This window comes from Cebus imitator, unplaced genomic scaffold (assembly GCF_001604975.1).
Source record: "Cebus imitator isolate Cc_AM_T3 unplaced genomic scaffold, Cebus_imitator-1.0 Scaffold296, whole genome shotgun sequence".
Taxonomy (NCBI): Eukaryota; Metazoa; Chordata; class Mammalia; order Primates; family Cebidae; genus Cebus; species Cebus imitator.
Genome location: NW_016107611.1, coordinates 1,638,438 through 1,657,339, shown reverse-complemented (window position 1 = coordinate 1,657,339; position 18,902 = coordinate 1,638,438). Strand labels below are relative to the sequence as shown.

General features: G+C 54.5%; 1 protein-coding gene across 4 annotated transcripts in view; it reads right to left on the bottom strand.

The window, feature by feature from the left end:
• Positions 1-14,620, bottom strand: part of MARK4 (microtubule affinity regulating kinase 4) — a 47,040-nt gene extending 32,420 nt beyond the window's left edge. For 2 of the 4 annotated variants that reach the window (XM_017502449.2, XM_017502448.2), the window contains exons 1-6: positions 14,242-14,620; positions 6,672-6,872; positions 2,062-2,115; positions 1,863-1,911; positions 772-837; positions 611-681 (exon numbers count right to left, since the gene is read on the bottom strand). In XM_017502449.2, coding sequence (XP_017357938.1) covers positions 611-681; positions 772-837; positions 1,863-1,911; positions 2,062-2,115; positions 6,672-6,872; positions 14,242-14,292 — 492 coding nt within the window. In that variant the 5' untranslated portion in view covers positions 14,293-14,620. Of the gene's footprint in view, positions 1-610; positions 682-771; positions 838-1,013; positions 1,133-1,862; positions 1,912-2,061; positions 2,116-6,671; positions 6,873-14,241 lie in introns of those variants that run through there. The other 2 variants (XM_017502450.2, XM_017502451.2) reach the window with 2 other exon arrangements.
• Between the last annotated feature and the right edge of the window lie 4,282 nt (positions 14,621-18,902).

Genomic DNA, 18,902 nt, shown 5'->3' with positions numbered 1-18,902 from the left:
CACACCTGGGCGCCCTCACACCTGCACATCTCACCCGCACACCTGGGCGCCCTCACACCTGCAAGTCCTCTTACTCCACCCATGGCCCACTTCCACACTCTTAGATACCTGGGTGTCCTTGCTATCACACACCTGGGTACTCACACACATGGACACCCATGTATCAGCACACCCTGGCACCTACAAACTTACACAGCCACCCCCTAGCCCCCTCTTGCCCATCTACCTGGGGTGCCCTACACTCTCTTCCCTGCACACCTGGGCACCCACATACTTACTTCCCATACATCTTTCACACCACTCCGCCACACTCACACCTGGCAACCTGGTGCCCCCTCGCCCACACACCCACGTGCTGGACACACCCATGTGCCTTCCACATGCAACACCTGCACACCGGGGTGCCTTCATGCCCAAACACCCTCTCACTCACCCAACGGGGCACCTGCATACCTACATCCAGATGCCCTCACATCTGGGCCACTGCACACCCAGGACACCCAACTCTGCACCTTCACCCCTGCCCAGACTTAAGCCCCGCCCGCAGGTCAGGGGACACCCTCCCAGGGACCCAGGCAGCCCCCAGCCCCCCCCTCAGCCCTGCCCCGACCTGTCGGAACTTGGCTCGAGCTTCCTTCTCCTTCATGCGGCCGTGCGACACGAGGTAGTCAAACACTTCTCCTGCAGGGCAGAGGCCGAGCGGGGTCAGGGTCAGGTGCAGGGGCGGGGAGGGCGGCAGGGGGGACGGGGCGGAGGGGGCGGGTGGCTCACCGGCACTGGCATACTCCATCACCAGGTACAGCGTCTTCTCAGTCTCAATCACCTCGAAGAGCTTCACTGCAATGGTCGGGGGCAGTGCGGGGCGTTAGGGAGAAAGGGCCCCTCCTGACCTGTACTCAGTAACTATGCAAATATGCCAACCATAACCCGCCCCCTCCCCCCACACTCAAGAACACTCAATGGCTCCCTATTGACAGCAAGATCTTCCAAATTCCTCAGCCCCCCTCTACCACCTTTTCCACTTTCTCTCTCACAAGAATGTCAGCTCCACGAGGCCAGGGATTTGTGTCTTGTTTTCTTCCCTGCTGTGTCCCCAGGGTCCAGCACATAGCAGCCACTCAATCAATAGTTACTGAGTAAATGAATGAATGAATGAACAAATGCGGCAGCCACATCCAGGCGGAGCTAAACTCCACTTCTCTCACCAAAGACCCCGCTCTCCCCGCTCTGCCTAATGATAATGGCAGTGAGGATGTTGATGCTGGTGGAAATAATCAGACCAGGTCCCATCGCTCAGCCCAAACTAAGCACCTAAACGCACAACCTTAGTCAGTCCTCACAATGGCCTGGTAACAGGCCCTCTTATCACCCGTACTCCAGAAGACAAAACACAGGCTCAGAGAGGTTAAGTGACTTGCCCAAGGTCACACAGCAGTGACCCAACTATGAAAAGCCAGGTCTCTAACTTTTTTTTTTTGAGAAAAAGTCTCGTGTTATTGTCCATGCTGGAGTGCAGTGGTGCGATCTTGGCTCACTGCAACCTCCGCCTCCCCGGCTCAAGCAGCTTTCCTGCCTCAGTCTCCTGAGCAGCAGGGACTACAGGCGCTTGCCACCATGCCCAGCTAGTTTTTGTATTTTTAGTAAAGATGGGGTTTCACCATGTTGGTCAGGCTGGTGTTAAACTCCTGACCTCAAGGGATCTACCTGCCTGGGCCTCCCAAAGTGCTGGGATTACAGGTGTAGGTCACCATGCCTGGCAGGTCTCCACCTATTCTAACCACTGCCATTGACCACCCCCCAACTCCTTTCCAAGTGTCCCTGTTGGTGGCCTGCCCCTACACTGGCTCCCGTGCCCTCCTCACCGATGTTGGGGTGGTTTAGGCCCTTCATGATGCGGACTTCTCGGAACAGCTGGGCGTGGCCGGAAAGGAAGACAGAGGAGAGTGAGGATGGGTGGCTTGGGGGATCCTTTCCCAGGCCGACCCCCTGAAGGAGGGGTCGGGGGTCACCCGGCTATCCTGGGAGCCTGGCTCCTGCACTCCCTCATCTCCCCAGCCTCACCTTCTGCAGGCTGCTGGGGTTCAGCTGGGTTTTGTCGATGATCTTGATGGCAACCTAGAGGAAAGGAAAGGAGGAAGGAAGGTCAAGGCACCACAGGCCCCGCTGGGCTCAGTGGCTCAGGCCTGCAATCCCAGCACATTGGGAGGCCGAGGTGGGAGGATCACTTGAGGTCAGGAGTTCAAGACCAGACTGGTCAACATGGCGAAACCCTGTCTTTACTAAAAATGCAAAAACTAGCTGGGTGCAGTCCGGCTACTCGGGAGGCTGAGGTGGGAGAACTGCTTGAGCCTGGGAGGCAAAGGTTGCAGTGACCTGAGATGGTGCCACTGTACTCCAGCCTGGCCCAGCTCAGATGGCCCTGGGATACCCTTCCTTTGCCCCATCTCCTGGTAGAGCCCCTACTCTGGGCCATTCCCAGTGGAGAGGATCTCGGGGCCTCCGGGCCTTTGCACAAGCTGTCCTGTCTCCACTGCCACCCCCACTTATGCAGAGAAACATCCTTATTCCACAGCAGGGCCTGGCTGAGGCTGCTCCAGAGGTGGCTGAGTGGATGGGGGCATGGCCAAGACTTGAGGGGATCACTCGCCCATCACATCTTTGTTTTGAACAAAGGACTCATGGAATAAAGAACAACTGGCTAACAGGCACTAAGCCCTCACTGCCTGGCCTGTGTGCTTTACAAATTCAAACTCTTTGTCCTCACAACAACCTAAGATTATCCCTCCCATTCCCCCGCACTTTTTGTTTGTTTTGGAGGCAGAGTCTCGCTCTGTCACCAGGGTAGAGTACAGTGGTGTTGCGTAGTGTGATCGTAGCTCACTACAGCCTCGCCCTCCTGGGCTCAACCGATCCTCCCACCTCAGCCTCCTGAGTAGCTGGGACCACAGGCACACGCCACCAATATCTGGCTAATAGGATTATCCTCGCTTTACCAGTAGGGAAACTGAGGCACAGAGCAGTTCACCCACTTGGCCAAAGTTACATGGCTACTAAGTTATGGACCAGATCTAAACTTACGCAGCCTGATAGAATCTACCTCTTAAAGCTTACGACTTTTTTTTTTTTGAGATGGAGTTTCGCTCTTGTTGCCCAGGCTGGGGTGCAGGGGCACCATCTCAGCTCACTGCAACCTCCACCTCCAAGGTTCAAGTGATTCTCCTGCCTCAGCCTCCAGAGCAGCTGGGATTACAGGCATGCGCCACCACACCCGGCTAATTTTGCATTTTTTAGTAGAGAAGGGGCTTCTCCATGTTGCCCAGGCTGGCCTCGAACTCCTGACCTCAGGTGATCCACCCACCTTGGCCTCCCAAAGTGCTGGGGTTACAGGAGTGAGCCACCATGCCTGGCCTTTAAAACTCTTAATTCAGCCCTAGGTTTATAGTTTTCCCAAAGGGTTTTGAGGCTACTCCCCAAGAGGTCCCAAATCCACGGGATTAAAGAATTCTTCCGGCCAGGCGTGGCGGCTCATGCCTGTAATCCCCACTCTTTGGGAGGTCAAGGTAGGCAGATCACCTGAGGTCAAGAGTTTGAGACCAGCCCGGCCAACATGGTGTAACCCTATCTCTACTAAAAATACGAAAGTTAGCTGGGTGTGGTGGCGGGCACCTGTAGTCCCAGCAACTCAGGAAGCTGAGGGAGAATTGCTTGAACTCAGAGGCAGAGGTTGCAGTAAACCGAGATGGTGCCATTGCACTCCAGTCGGGGTGACGGAGCAAGACTCCATCTCAAAAAAGAAAAGAATTCTTCCCTTTGGAGGCCTTGTTTCCTTAGAGGCTGGTCCCTCTCGGAAACCCCTGGAGCCAGACCCACATATAGGGAACCATGTGTTCTTCATGAAAGAGAGGGCCCCTGAGCTTTCCTCATATTCTCACGAACGGGTTTTTAAAAATTTTGTCAAACACTTTTTATGCCAATATTGAGACGATCATATGGTTTCTCTCCTTCAGTCTGAGAATGTGGTGAAGTACATGAATAAATTGTCAGAGGGAAAAGAACTTTGCATTCCCGAGAAAAAGCCAGCTTTGTCATCACGCAGCTTTCTTTGATTGATTTGCCAGGTTCTATTTGTTAATATTTTGCATGAGATTTTTGTACCTACGTCCACCAGATTGGCCTGTAATTTTGTTTCTTGTCTGGTTTTGCTCTTAAGGACAAACTAGCGCATAAAAACCAGTCAGGCAGTGGAAGTTCTTTCTTTAGTCTCTGGAATAACTGGCATAAAATGTGAACATCTGGTAGAATTTGCCTGTAAGACCATCAGGGCCTGGTGTCTTTTGTGTGAATGGTGTGGACAGCATGAGGGGAGAGTCCATCCAAAGCAGGAGAATTCCTTTCAATCATTTATCTGAAGTTGAAGGAGGGGTGGGGAGGAAATCATGAAATCGCCCACCACCCTTTTTCCTCTAAGTGAGTTAGAGGCCTCATATCTAGGTTGCAAGGCCTCTGTGGACCCTTTTTGCAATAATGTTGCCATACTCAGCACAAATGCCCGCTCTGTGTAACTGAGAACACAACATGAATAAACCTGCTGTGTTCTCCAGATCACAGGAAGATTTCAAGGAATCAAAGACCATCCTTAAAACAGAGGCAGCTTCGGTTTATTTTACTTTTTTATTTTTTATTTTTTTTTTGAGACGGAGTTTCGCTCTTGTTACCCAGGCTGGAGTGCAATGGCGCGATCTCGGCTCACCGCAACCTCCGCCTCCTGGGTTCAGGCAATTCTCCTGCCTCAACCTCCTGAGTAGCTGGGATTACAGGCACGCGCCACCATGCCCAGCTAATGTTTTTTGTATTTTTAGTAGAGACGAGGTTTTACCATGTTGACCAGGATGGTCTTGATCTCTTGACCTCGTGATCCACCCGCCTTAGCCTCCCAAAGTGCTGGGATTACAGGCTTGAGCCACCGTGCCCGGCCTACTTTTTTATTTTTATTATTATTTTTTAGGACAGAGTCTTGCTCTATCACCCAGGCTGGAGTGCAGTGGCACAATCTCAGCTCACTGCAGCCTCTGCCTCCCAGGTTCCAGTGATTTTCCTACCTCAGCCTCCCAGGTGGCTGGGATTACAGGAATGCGCCACCGCGCCCAGCTAATTTTTGTATTTTTTTTTTAGTAGAGATGGGGTTTTACCATGTTGGCCAGGTTGGTCTCGAACTCCTGACCTCAGGTGACCCACTCACCTTGGCCTCCCAAAGTGCTGGGATTAAAAGCATGAGCCACCGCACCCGGCCTACTTTAAAAAAAAAAATATTATTATTATTATTATTTTTGAGGTGGAATCTCACTCCTGTTGCGGAGGCTGGAGTGCAGTGGCACTATCTCAGCTCACTGCAACCTCTGCCTCCCAGGGTCAAGAGATTCTTCTGCCACAGTCTCCTGATTGGCTAGATTACAAGTGCCTGCCATCACACCCAGCTCATTTTTGTATTTTTAGTAGAGATGGGGTTTTACTGTGTTGGCCAGGCTGGTCTTGAACTCCCGACCTCAGGTGATCTGCCTGCCTTGGCCTCCCAAAGTGCTGGGATTACAGGCGTGAGCCACCATGCCCAGCCTTTTTTATTTTTTTTGAGACACAGTCTTGCTCTGTCAGGCAGGCTGGAGTGCAGTGGTATGATCTCTGCTCACCGCCACCTCCACCTCCCAGGTCCAGGTGATACTCCGGCTTCAGCCTCCTCAGTAGCTGAGATTATAGGCATGTGCCACCATGCCCAGCTAATTTTTGTATTTTTAGTAGAGACAAGGTTTTACCATGTTGGTCAAGCTGATCTCAAACTCCTGATCTCAAGCAATCCACCTGCCTCGCCCTCTGAAAGTACTGGATTATAGGTGTGAGCCACCATGCCCAGCCCTCTTTGATTTTATTTTTATTTTTTGAGATGCATCTCACTCTGTCACCCAGGCTGGAGTACAGTGGTGAGGTCACAGCTCACCAGAGCCTGGAACTCGTGGGCTCAAGTGATCCTCCCACCTCAGCCTCCCAAGTAGCTGGGACCGCAGACATGCATCACCACACCCAGCTCCTTTTTTACAAATTTTATTTTTTTTTTAGTAGAGACTAAGTCTCGCCATGTTGCCCAGGCTGGTCTCAAACTCCTGAGCTCAAGCAATCCTCCTACCTTGGCCTCTCAAAGTGCTGGGATTACAGGTGTGAGCCACGGCATCCAGCCATAGATCGGGTTTATCGACAAAAGCCACATGCATCCTTAGCAATGCAACATATCAGGCTGCGTGTGATCTGAGATTTCTTGGCAATTTCAGGGATATCTGAAATTGATTCTCTCTTTTTTTTTTTTCTTTTTTTTTAAAGACGGGGTTTCACCATGTTGGCCAGGCTGGTCTTGAACTCCTGACCTCAGGTGATCTGCCCGCCTCGGCCTCTCAAAGTGCTGAGATTACAGGCGTGAGCCACCGCGCCCGGCGAAATTGGTTCTCTTTTCCCACGGGGGTTGTTCTGGGAAAATCGGAGATATTGGGATCCGTCCCAGAGAGAGTCAGGGACTCTCTCTGAGGCTGTAAAGCAAGCCCAGGGCCAATCCCGACCTGTATCAACCTCCCAGGAAGCCCCGGTCCCGCAGGAACCTGCCCCGAGCCCCACCCCATGCCCATACTCACCTCCCGACCAGTGAGGATGTGCCGAGCCAGCTTGACTTTGGCAAAGTTGCCCTTCCCGATGGTCCTCAGCAGACGGTAGTTGCCCACGTGGGGCTGCTCCTCGGGACAGGAGGCGATGGAGTTCCGGCAACGGGCACCCAGCGAGCGGCTGGACCAGGACGGGCCTTTGTCCGAGGAGCGGCCACTGCCCAACGTGCCATGCTGGGCGGGGGAGACGGGGCATGAGCAGCTATCCAATCCCACCTTCCATGGCACCCGTGGGCTGGTGCAGTTAACTTGAGGCCTGGCCACCGGCCCCTTTGTGGCCCTTTTTTTTAAAATGGAGTTTCACTTTTGTTGGCCAGGCTGGAGTGCAATGGCGCGATCTCAGCTCACCACAACCTGTGCCTCCCGGATTCAAGCAATTCTCCTGCCTCAGCCTCCCGAGTAGCTGGGATTACAGGCCTGCGCCACCATGCCTGGCAATTTTTGTATTTTTAATAGAGACGGGGTTTCTCCATGTTGGTCAGACTGGTCTGGAACTCCTGACCTCAGGTGATCCACCTGCCTCGGCCTCCCAAAGTGCTGGGATTACAGGCATGGGCCATCTTGCCCAGTCCCTTTGTGGCCCTTTTCAAACTCAGGCCACCGAGAGCCATGACATCATTGCATCCTTCATCTTTCTCTACAAAAAGATGCCTCCAAGAACAAAAACCCCTGGGCCCCCCAAATCTGCAGCATCTGGGGCCCAGGCATCAGGCCCCTTCTTCAACCCTCACTGTAGTCTGACTACCCCCAACTTCCTTGTCTTTGTTTTTTTGGGGGAGGGGCACAGAGTCTCACTCTGTCACCCAAGCTGGAGTGCAGGGGCGCAATCTCAGCAGACTGCAACCTCCACTTCCTGGGTTCAAGCCATTCTCCTGCCTCAGCCTCCCAAGTAGCTGGGATTACAGACGTGCACCATCACACCTGGCTGATTTCTGTACTTTTAGTAGAGATGTGGTTTCACCATGTTGGCTAGGTTGGTCTCAAACTCCTGACCTCAGGTGATCCACCTGCCTCACCCTCCCAAAGTGCTGGGATTACAGGCATGAGCCACCGGGACGGGCCTCCCACCTCCTTTTCTAAATACATGCACACCTCAGAGATACCACAAGTTTGGCTCCAGACTACCATAATAAAGCAAATATTGCAAAAAAGCAAGGCACATGAATTTTTTGGATTCTCAGTGCATATAAAAAATATGGGCCAGGCGAGGTGGCTCATGCCTGTCATCCCAGCACTTTGGGAGGCCAAGGCGGGCGGATCACCTGAGGTCAGGAGTTTGAGACCAGCCTGGTCAACATGGGGAAACCCCGTCTCTACAAAATATACAAAAATTAGCTGGGCCTGGTGACGCATGGCTGTAATCCCAGGTACTTGGGAGGCTGCGGCAGGAGAATCAATCAAACCAGGGAAGGGGGAGGTTGCAGTGGGCTGAGATCCCACCACTGCACTCCAGCCTGTGCGACGGAGTGGGACTCCGTCTCATAACAAAAAAACCAGTATGTATATACCACACTGTAGTCTGTTAAGTATACAATAATAGCATTACATCTACAAAACAAGGTACATACTTTAATTTTGCAATACTTTATTGTTAAAAGCTGCTAACAATCCTTCGAACCTTCAGTGAATCACAATTAAAAAAAAATAATGGCCAGGCGCAGTGGCTCACACCTGTAATCCCAGCACTTTGGGAGGCCGAGGCAGGCAGATCACAAGATCAGGAGTTTGAGACCAGCCTGCCAATATGCTGAAATCCTGTCTGTACCAAAAATACAAAAATATTAGCCAGGTGTGGTGGCACACGCCGGTAATCCCAGCTACTCCGGAGGCTGAGGCGGGAGAATTGCTTGAACCCGGGAGGCGGAGGCTGCAGTGAGCCGAGACGGTACTACTACCATCCACCCTGGGCGACAGAGCGAGACTCCATTTCAGAGAGGGAAAAAAAAAAAATCATTGACGAGGCTGGAGGATCACTTGAAGCCAGGGAGTTTGAGTTTTTTCTAGAGACAGGTGTCTCACTTCATTTGCCTGGGCAATGAAGTGAGACGCCTGTCTCTAGAAGAAATTAAAAAATAAAAATAAAAAATTAGCTAGGCATGGTGGCATATGCCTACAGGCCCAGCTACTGGGGAGGCTGAGATGGGAAGATCGCTTGAGCCCCATGAGGTCGAGGCTGCAGCAGTGGGCCTTGATCATGCCATTGCACTCCAGCCTGGGCAACAGAGTGAGACCCTGTTTCCAAAAAAAAAAGAAAAGAAAAAAAGAAAAACATCACTGACCACAGATCACCATAGCAGATATTATTATAATAATGAAAAAGTTTGAAATTTTCGTCAGTTACCAAAATGTGACCCAGAGACATGACTTGTGCACCAGCTGCTGGAAACATTGCCCACAGGCTTGCTCAACACAGGGTTGTGAGAAACCTTTAATTTGTAGAAAACACAGTGTCCGTGAAGTTCAATAAGGCAAAGCGTGAAAAAGCAGGATGTGCCTGGCCTGGAGCCTGGATCACCTCCACAATATTCTGCTCTAAATGAGGCTGCTCTCAACCCCAATCAACGCTGACCTCAATCTGGACCCGAGGCTCCTCCTCTACCACCACTGGACCTGCGTGTATTCACCCATCCACTGTCCCCTCTCCAGCCCCCAAATTCTACTTCAAAGCAAATGTCAACATTTGATTCCCAGTGGAATGTCCCTAACATTTTATTCCAATTACTGTTGCCCCAGATTGGACTCCAAACATTGTAACCAAGTATTTTTTTTTTTTTTTTTTTGGAGTCAGAGTTTCGCTCTTGTTGCCCAGGCTGGAATGCAGTAGTGCGATCTCAGCTTACTGCAACCTCTACCTCCTGGATTCAAGCCATTCTCCTGCCTCAGCCTCCCGAGTAGCTGTGATTACAGGCATGTGCCACCACACCTGGTTAATTCTGTATTTTTAGTAGAGACAGGGTTTCATTATGTTGGTCAGGCCGGTCTCGAACTCCTGACCTCAGGTGATCCAACTGCCTTGGTATCCCAAAGTGCTGGGATTACAGGCGAGAGCCACCTCGCCCTGCCATGTAACCAAGTCTTTCACTGGCCCTGAGTCCTGGTTCCATCCGTATCCTCCTTCCACGGGAAACATTGTTGCTTCTGCCGCCCCCTGAAACACCCAAGGCTTGAACAGCGCCCTGACTTGCTGTCTCCCACGCTGTGGCTTCTCTCCTCCCCATGTTCTGTTCCTACTGTCCTGTCCCTCCCTGGCCTCTCTCCCCCTGCAAGTCACCTGCCTGCTCCGAGCTGCCCTGCCCTGATTGGAAGCCCCAGGGACTGTGTCTCCCTTTCAGGGCTGGGGTCAGGGCACCTGAGGCCCCTGCCAAGGCATTTCTGTCTGTGTCCTTCCCAAGGCTGGAGTGGGAAGCAGAAGGAACATGGGAGGGGAGGAAGAAAGGCCAGGAGGCTGAGGGCTGGGGGCCGGGTCTCGCAGAGTCACCGCTGGACTACTTGATAGCAATGACAAGTAACAATTAATGCAGGTCACTGATGCTATATAAGGCCATTACCACACTATCATTTCCACTTTACGGAGGGGAAACTGAGGCCCAGACGCAAGATCTGAACCGAGACAGTTTCCACCAGTCTTTTTTTTTTTTTTTTTTTTTTTGAGACGGAGTTTTGCTCTTGTTGCCCAGGATGGAGTGCAGTGGGATGATCTCAGCTCACCGTTAACCTCAGCCGCCGGGGTTCAAGCAATTCTCCTGCCTCAGCCTCCCGAGTAGCTGGGATTACAGGTGCCCACCATCGTGGCTAATTTTCGTATTTTCAATAGAGATGGGGTTTCACTGTGCTGGTCAGGTTGGACTCGAACTCCTGACCTTAGGTGATCCACCCACCTCAGCCTCCCAAAGTGTTGGGATTACAGGCGTGAGCCACCCCGCCCAGATGGTTCCCACTAGTCTTGATGCTTTTCACTGTCATAATACCACACCTGAACCTTTTGTGTTTTTTTGTTTTTTGAGACAGGTCTTGCTCTGTTGCCCAAGCTGAAGTGCAGTGGTGCAATCAAGTCTCACTGCAACCTTAAGTGCCTGGGTTCAAGCAAACAACCCTCCCACCTCAGCCTCCCGAGTAGCTGGGATCACAGGGCTGCACCATCGCGCACAGCTAATTTTGTGATTTTTCAGTAGAGATGGAGTCTTCCTATGTTGCCCAGGCCGGTCTTCAGCTCCTGGACTCAAGCCATCCTCCTGCCGGGTCTCCCAAAGTGTTGGGATTAGAGGTATGAGCTACCACCCCGGGTCATGAACCATTTCTATGAAGCAGCTCACGCTACGGGCCACGTCCTGTGCAAATGGGCGCCTCGCCTACACTTAATTCCCGAGGTAGCCCAGGGAGCAACTCCAGGCTCCCAGGGGAGAAACAGCCTTGGAGAGGGAAGGTGCCATGTGAAGGTTACACAGTCCATTCACAGGGGCAGAAAGACAATCTCCCCATGGCTGGGCAGTTCCAACCACCGCGGCCAGGGCCCTAACCACATGTCTGCCACTGCCCGCCTTGACCTCACCCTGGCCTCCAATGTGGGTCCAGTTGTGATCTGCAGTCTCCAGACTCAGGCAGGGGGGAGTCCCTCCCCCAAGGTCACAGGGCAGATGGAGCAGTGCTGGGATGCGAACCCCAGCCTCCTGACTCCTCCTGTTCGCTTCCCCACCGCCCCAGGCTTCCTCCCAGGGGAGACCGGGGAGGCAGGTGGAGATCCTGGAGATAAGGCCTCCGATCCCCACTGTGTTAAGGACCTGGAAAAGAACCCCCGTCAGGCAGCGCCAGGGCGGCCAGCTGGAGGTGGGATGGCACCACGCTGAAGGCAGCAAGGATGAGGGACCCCTTCGAGGGGTAGCTGGGTGACAAAGCCCCTGGGGGCCGGGGGTGGGTGCTAAAATTGTCCCTTACCACCAGCTTGCCTGGCTCCCTCTCGCCCAGCTGGCACCCCAACACCAGGGCCTGTTGCTAGGGAACCTGGGGAGGCTGGCCCCCTGGTGGGGGGCCCTGGAACTTGGGGTGGGGTAGCATGACCCCACGTGGCTGTGGCCATGGTAACCAGGTAGCAAAGAGGGGGCTGCCACCTCCCATTCCAGAGGCAGGCAGGTGACTCCCGGCCAGGACTGACAGGCAGATCTTAGTGACAAGAATCGGAGGAGAAAAGGGGATTAGCCGTCCTCAAATCCGCACCGGGCACACGTCTCAACAACCCAGGGAACAGCTAGGCGTCATCAGGCGTTCCACTTAACAGACAAGGAAAGCAAGGCTCAGAGAGGTGAGGTTACTTGCCTGAGGTCACACAGCTAGGGAGGGACAGGATGTGTCCCAAGAAACAGGATGTGAACCCAAGTTTATCTGAACAATTAAAGTAATACTAATAACCACGACAGCCGACACACATGCCAGGCTCTGTGCACCTTAGTCACATCATATCATCAGCTCCTGCAAAACATCCCTAATGGGGAGATGCCATCATCAATCCGACGCACAGACAAGGAAACTGAGGCTCCAAGCTGGGAGCGAATCTGCAGGCTCACTCCACAACTACCGACAGCCCTGAGCCGAGAATCCACGGGCCGTCTGACTCATACCCACAGCCACAATAGCAGCTGGCATTTGTGGAGTGCTTCCTAGGTGCCAGGCTTCGCCCGAATCGAGTAAGCCTCGGAGGCACTCAAGCGGTCACCCCTATTTTCCAGGGCAAGAAACTGAGGCTCAGAAAGGAAGAACCAGCTGTCTGAGGACACAGGCAAACAAGCTGGCCGGGCCGGCACTGGGGCCCACAGCTGTGGAGTGCCTGGCCCCTCACTGGGGATTGGAGTGACTGAGGAACGGAGGTGGTGGTATTTTATTAGACTCCAAATTGCAGTTCTCCTATAGTGATGATGGGGAGTGGTCTCTGTGAGGGAGGGATCTGCAAGATGAGGAAGGGGCAGACATAAATCTCTCTGATCACAGGAGGTGGGGGGGTCTTCTGGAGGTGAGGGAAATGGGGGGAAGGGGGCAGGGAGCTGGCAGAAGGATTTGGAGGAAGGGATGAAGATCCCAGCTGGGGAGAAGTCTAGGACTGGTGGTGGGCAGGTCTTTGGAGGTGATGAGTGACCAGACACAGGAGATGGGAGGGGCCTCCCTGGGACTGTCTGGGAAGCAGTGTCAGGGCAGGGGGCGCCTGGGGATGGTAGAAAGTGACATAACCATGGGGGCAGCGGAAGTCAGAGACCAGCAATCCCTGGGGCTTGGGGAAGCTCCTAGGAAACAGTGAAGGGGGTTTCTGGGAGCAGTCCTTGAAACTAGAGAAGGGTCTCTGGGGGCCTGGGAGTATGCGGTAGGGGGTACTTGGGCAAGGAGCAGCTCAGCAGGATAAAGCCTGAGCCTTGGGGGAGGTCATGGGGTCTAGAAATTTGGGGAGAAGGCTTCCAGCAGACTGACCCCAAAGGAAGAGGGCTTGCAGCCAGGGCAAGATGAGAGGCTTCAGGTCCAGGAGTTTTCTGGAAGAAGGATCTAGGGCCAGGCCCTGTGGCTGAGGAAGGCCTCTGAAGCTGGGGAGGGGGCTTCCTTTGGAGGCCAGGTCCCCAGCAAGGAAGGGGGAAGTGCTAAGGCAGGAGAAAGGATGGTGGCTTGTGCGGAAGGGGCCTGAGTCTGGCCTAGCAGGGCATCCAGAGGTTGGGGGTTGGGGAAGGGGCTTGCCTGAAGCTGAGAAGTTGACAGAGGGCGGATGAGGCCTGGAGTCAGACTGGTCCAGGGCCTAGAAATAGGAGCCTGGGCGAGGTGGGGACCTGGAAGTTGGAGGCCAAGGCTTCCTGGGAGGGGAAGAGACCAGAAAGGGTCCAGGTGGCATCTGGGGGCCCCGGGGTGCTGGGATCTAGGGATAGGGCTGTTGGGAAAATGGGGACCAGGCCTGGGAAGGGAGAGACCTTGAAGAAGCCAGAAAAGGGCCGGGGCCCAGGAGAGGTGGAAACCAGCTTCCTGACAGGGGCTGCCCACAGGCGCCGCGGGTGGGTCCTGGAGGGGCAGAGGGCTGGGAAGGAGAGGAGGGGGACTGCTGGGGGGCCAGCACCCAGCCCCAGACACGGAAGGCCGGAGCCAGAGGCAGGACTGGGCCAGGCCCTGCTGTGAGAGCCAGCGTCGGGCCTTGGGGGGTCAGGGGCCCTGCAAATCCGGGAGGGGGCGAGGTGTCGGACGCGGACGGCCTGGAGAGGAAGGGGCTTAGCAGGCGCGAGAGAAGGGAGGGGCTCCTGGAAGCAGGGGAGGGGGCTTCCTGGAGGGAAGAGACCCGAGCGGAAGCGGTCTGCACGGGGACAAGAGAGGGGTCCCGAGAGAGCGGCGCCCCCAGGGGTCGGGCTGGGCTGGAAAAGGTGGGGAGGGCCGAGAGGCCTGGAAGTCCGGAAGGGGTCGAGAGGTGACGAGCCGGGTCGAGCCCTGGAAACCAGGGTAGGGGCTCCCGGGGCGAGGGGCACAGCGGGGCGAAAGGTCTGGCGGCCGGACCCAGCCAGGGCTTCCCAAGGGGCTGGGCCCCACTCACCGTGTCCGAGTTCCGATCGTTGCCCGGGGCCAGCGCCGTCCGCGAAGACATCTTCTCCTGGTCCCGAGGGGGCAGGGGCGGCCGGGTGGGGGGGGCGGGGGTCCCAGGGTCCCCTCTCTTCCCCTCCCCCCCCGCCGGCCTGGGGAGGCGAGCTCAAAAGCTGGGCGCCGAGAACGCCCGGGTCCGCGCCCCGGGAGAGGGGGCAGGGCGGGGGAGGGGAAGGGACGCCGAGGGTCCTAGTGGCCCCGTGCAGCGGGGACCCCGGGCGCCATGGGGGCGGCGGGTGGGCGGGCGGGGGCCGCAGAGGGGGCGCGGAGCCGGCCCAGGCGGCGGCGGAGGGAGGCGGTGGAGGGGCTGGGGAGGGAGGAAGGGACGTCAGGGGGAGGGGTGGCAGGGCGGGGCGCCGGGACCCCGCCTCCCGCCGCCGGCCCTTAAAGGCACAGGCCCGGGCTGGTCCCGGGCGCCGGGGGCTCCGGGGGCGGAGGCGGGTCTGGGCGCGCCGGCGGGGAGGTGGCTCTCGCCCGAGAGGAGAGACGCACCGCAGAGGAGAAAAGGGGAGAGAGAGTCCGGGGCAGAGCGCCAGAGACGCAGAGAGAGAGAGATCGAGAGACGTGGAGACAGAGAGACACAAAGAGCGAGAGAGATGAGTTACAAAAGGGCGGAGAGAGAGGCGCAAGGAGATGAACGGGGAGACCGAGGCAGAGAGACCCAGCGACGCAGAGGGACAAAGACTCAGCGAGTCCCCCCCCCCCCACACACACACACAGGGAGAGACAAAGAGACACAGAGACGCAGAGATCTGTGAAGAGATGGAGATAAAGGGACTGAGCCAGAGAGACGCCCCCAGAGGCGCTGCCACATTGTCCCTCCCCCGCCCCCCCCACATTCTCTCCCCAGTGGGGGGTGGGGGCAGAAGCTCTCCCCTCCGAGGCCTTAGGGTGGGGTGGGCGAAGGGGATGGTGTGCGGGGCTTGGCCACTGCAGAGAGCTCAGTGACCTCCTGGTCAGGCCGCCTCCGCCCACGCACATAGCTCCAGACCCCCAGGTTGGGGCTGCAGTGTCGTCTCCTCTGCACCCTGGCTGGCATGTGGGGACCCTCTCTGTCCACCTGTGTGACCCGGCGCAAGCTCGCCCTTTCTGGGCTTCACTTTCCCAGTCTGTAAAGTGAGAGGGAGGATCCCTGTGTTGCTCACGGGCAGGGCTGAAGCAGGTGTGAAGGAACCTGTGCAGGTATTCACCTGCAGGGCACGGCCACTCCTAATGCGGGCCGGACTGAGACCAGAGAGGGCAAGGGCCTCTCGGAGGCCACACAGCCCTGTGGGGTCTACCCATACTCTGTGGACCAGGATGGGATGAAAGAAAAACGGGCATTACATAGTGCTAGCCTGGGAATCACACGGTTTTGGGAAGGGTCCTGTGCCTGGCTGACCACTTCAGTTTCTGCCTCAGTTTCCCCTTCTAAAACAGCAGCGCGCTGGATCTGGCTGGATGGAGCTGATGGTTATGTCTCAGGAATTTTGGAACTGGTTGTTAAACACAGCCATTATTAAAAATTAAATTAGGCAAACATACAATTAAATAAATTATATTAAAGGTAATACATACTCGTCATGTCCTAATTACCTTACCACATTTGCTATTATCTGTGATCCTGAGGTTACTTACGTCTATTGTAGCTGCACACTAAAATTACCGTGTAATGGGGGGCAAAAATGCCTTGTGACATCACCTTGGTAGCTTGAAATTAGCAATGGTGGGAATGTTCATACCGTGGAAATTGGCAAATGCTACAGATGAAGGCTCCCCACCCCCACCTGCAGAGCCGGGGTGTTTTGTTGTGTTTTTGAGACAGGGTCTCACTGCACCACCCAGGCTGGAGTGCAGTGGTGCGATTGTGGCTCACTGCAGCCTGGCCATCCTGGGTTCAAGGAATCCTCCCAGCTCAGCCCCACCAAGTAGCTGGGACTACAGGTGTGCACCACCACACAGAGCTAATTTTTTGTAGCCATGTTGCCCAGGCTGATCACCAACTCTCAGGCTCCAGCGATCCCCCCTCTTCGGCCTCCCAAAGTGCTGGGATGACCTGGCACCCGGCAGAGAGCTGGTGGTGAAAGTCACCAGCACAGCACTGACTGGTACTATCGCCTACATAGACTCATGGGAGCTGCCTTTGTGCCAGGCTCTGAGCACTTCTTTCTGCCACCCCAGGAGGTAGGGAGCATCTTTATCAATCCCATTTGCAGGTGAGGAAACAGAGGCCCAAGGAAGGGAGAAACGTGGCACCATGAAGGTCACACAGCAAATCAGTGGCACGGCTATATGCTTTGAATCCAAGCGCACCCAAACTCCAGAACTTGGACCCTCTCTCAACCACTGGGGGTTTCCTGTCTCTGAGTCATCACAGCAGCAACCTCAGGCTGCTACTATTTTTGTTTGTTAATTTGTTTATATTTATTTGTTATTTTAATTTGTTATTGCTAACAAATCAATGAGAATCTCTAAATAAAGTGCTTCACAGGGAGCCAGATTCAAACTTTATCTGTGGGGACATTATTATTGTTATTTGGCAAATAAGGCCCGAGGAGTCTCAGGGACCGTGGCACGGAGGGAGGAGTTCCAGGGTAGTGATCTGGAAGTACCGTGATCCCAGGGACGCTGCATGGTGAAAGTGGGGGTCTTGGGGCTAGAGGGGCTGAGCGCCGGCAACCCCTTCCCCGCCCTGGCGCGGAGAGCTGCAGTTCTTCCATGCACCACTCGGGGGCAGCCGATCACCTCCCTGCACGCGCCCCACACAGTCCAGGGTCCACCCTTGCCCTCCCTCCCCAGCAGCGTCAGCACCCCATTTCCCAGATGCGGGGAGGAGCTGAGGCTTACAATGGGGAGGCTGCAAAGTGGATGAACCTTGAAAACAGCATGCTTAGCGAAAGAAACAGACACAAAAGACCACTTATGGTATGCTTCCATTCGTATGAAATATTAGAATTGGCAAATCCATAGACAGAAAGTAGATTAATGGTCGCCAGGGGTTAGGGGCGGGGGAATGAGAAGTCACTGCTAATGGGTACCAGGTTTCTTTTTGGGGTGTTGAGAATCTTTTGGAATTAGATAGTGGTGACGCTTGCTGCAGTCTTGTGAATATACTAAAACCTACTGGACTCTCCTTGAAAAGGGTGAATTTTATGTAGGCGAATTGTATATCAATTAAAAAAAAATTTTAAGGGTCTGAGCGTGGTGGCTCACGCCTGTAATCCCAGCACTTTGGGAGGCCAGACCAGGAGTATCACTCAAGCCCAGGAGTTTGAAACCAGCCTGGGCAACATAGTGAGACCCTGTCTCTAAATTAAAATAATAAAAATAATTTTTAAAAAGGCGGGGGTGGAGGCTGGACATGGTGGCTCACACCTGTAATCCCAGCACTTTGGGAGGCTGAGGCAGGCAGATCACAAAGTCAGGAGTTCAAGACCAGCCTGACCAACATGGTGAAACCCTGTCTCTACTAAAAATACAAAAATTTGCCGGGCATGGCGGCGCAAGCCTGTAGTCCCAGCTACTCGGGAGGCTGAGGCAGGAGAATCTCTTGAACCTGGGAGGTGGAGTTTGCGGTGAGCTGAGATTGAGCCATTGCATTCCAGTCTGGACCCAGTCTGGTTTTATTTATTACTTTTTTTTTTTTTTAAGTTTTGAGACAAGTCTCTCTCTGTTGCCCAGGCTGGAGCCCAGTGGTGGGATCATGGCTCACTGCAGCCTCCACCTCCCAGGCTCAAGTGATCCTCCTGCCTCAGCTCCCTTAGTAGCTAGGACTACAGTGCACCACCATGCCTGGCTAATTAAAAAAAAATTTTTTTTTGTAGCTATGGGGTCTTGCTATGTTACCAGGCTGGTCCTGATCTCCTGGGCTCAAGCAATCCCCCAGCCTTGGCCTCCCAAAGTGCTGGGATTATAGGTGTGAGCCACCACACCCTGTCCCTAGCCTTTAAAAGTAACTCTGACGGCCAGGCGTGGTGGCTCATGCATGTAATCCCAGCACATTGGGAGGCCTAGATGGGTGGATCACAAGGTCAGGAGTTCAAGACCAGCCTGGCCAAGATGGTGAAACCCCATGTCTACTAAAAATACAAAAATTAACCAGGTGCAGTGGCAGGTGCCTGTAATCACAGCTACTTGGGAGGCTGAGGCAGGAAGAATTGGTTGAACCCGGGAGGCAGAGGTTGCAGTAAACTGAGATCATGATACTGCACTCCAGCCTGGGCAACAGAGTAAAAAAAAAAAAAAAAAACCCTGATTCCCACACCCAGCCACACCGGCACCAGCTCCAGCCCCAGCCCTCACTTCACTTGGCATCTCCAACTCTAGCAGGAAGTCTGTCCACAAACCCACCTCCAACCCTCAGCTTCAGTCTGTCCTCACCGATGCATTCACTTAAATCCATTTAAATCTTGACTACCGAGGGCCAGACGCGAAGTTAGGCTTATAAAGATGAACAGGATCAACAAAGTCAGCTTTGCTGAGTTGATCTGCAAGGAAGCCAGCAACTGCATCTGATCATTTCAGATTTGTGGAAGGTGTGATATAGAAATTGACAGGCTGAGGGGCCGGGCGCGGTGGCTCAAGCCTGTAATCCCAGCACTTTGGGAGGCCGAGGCGGGTGGATCACGAGGTCAA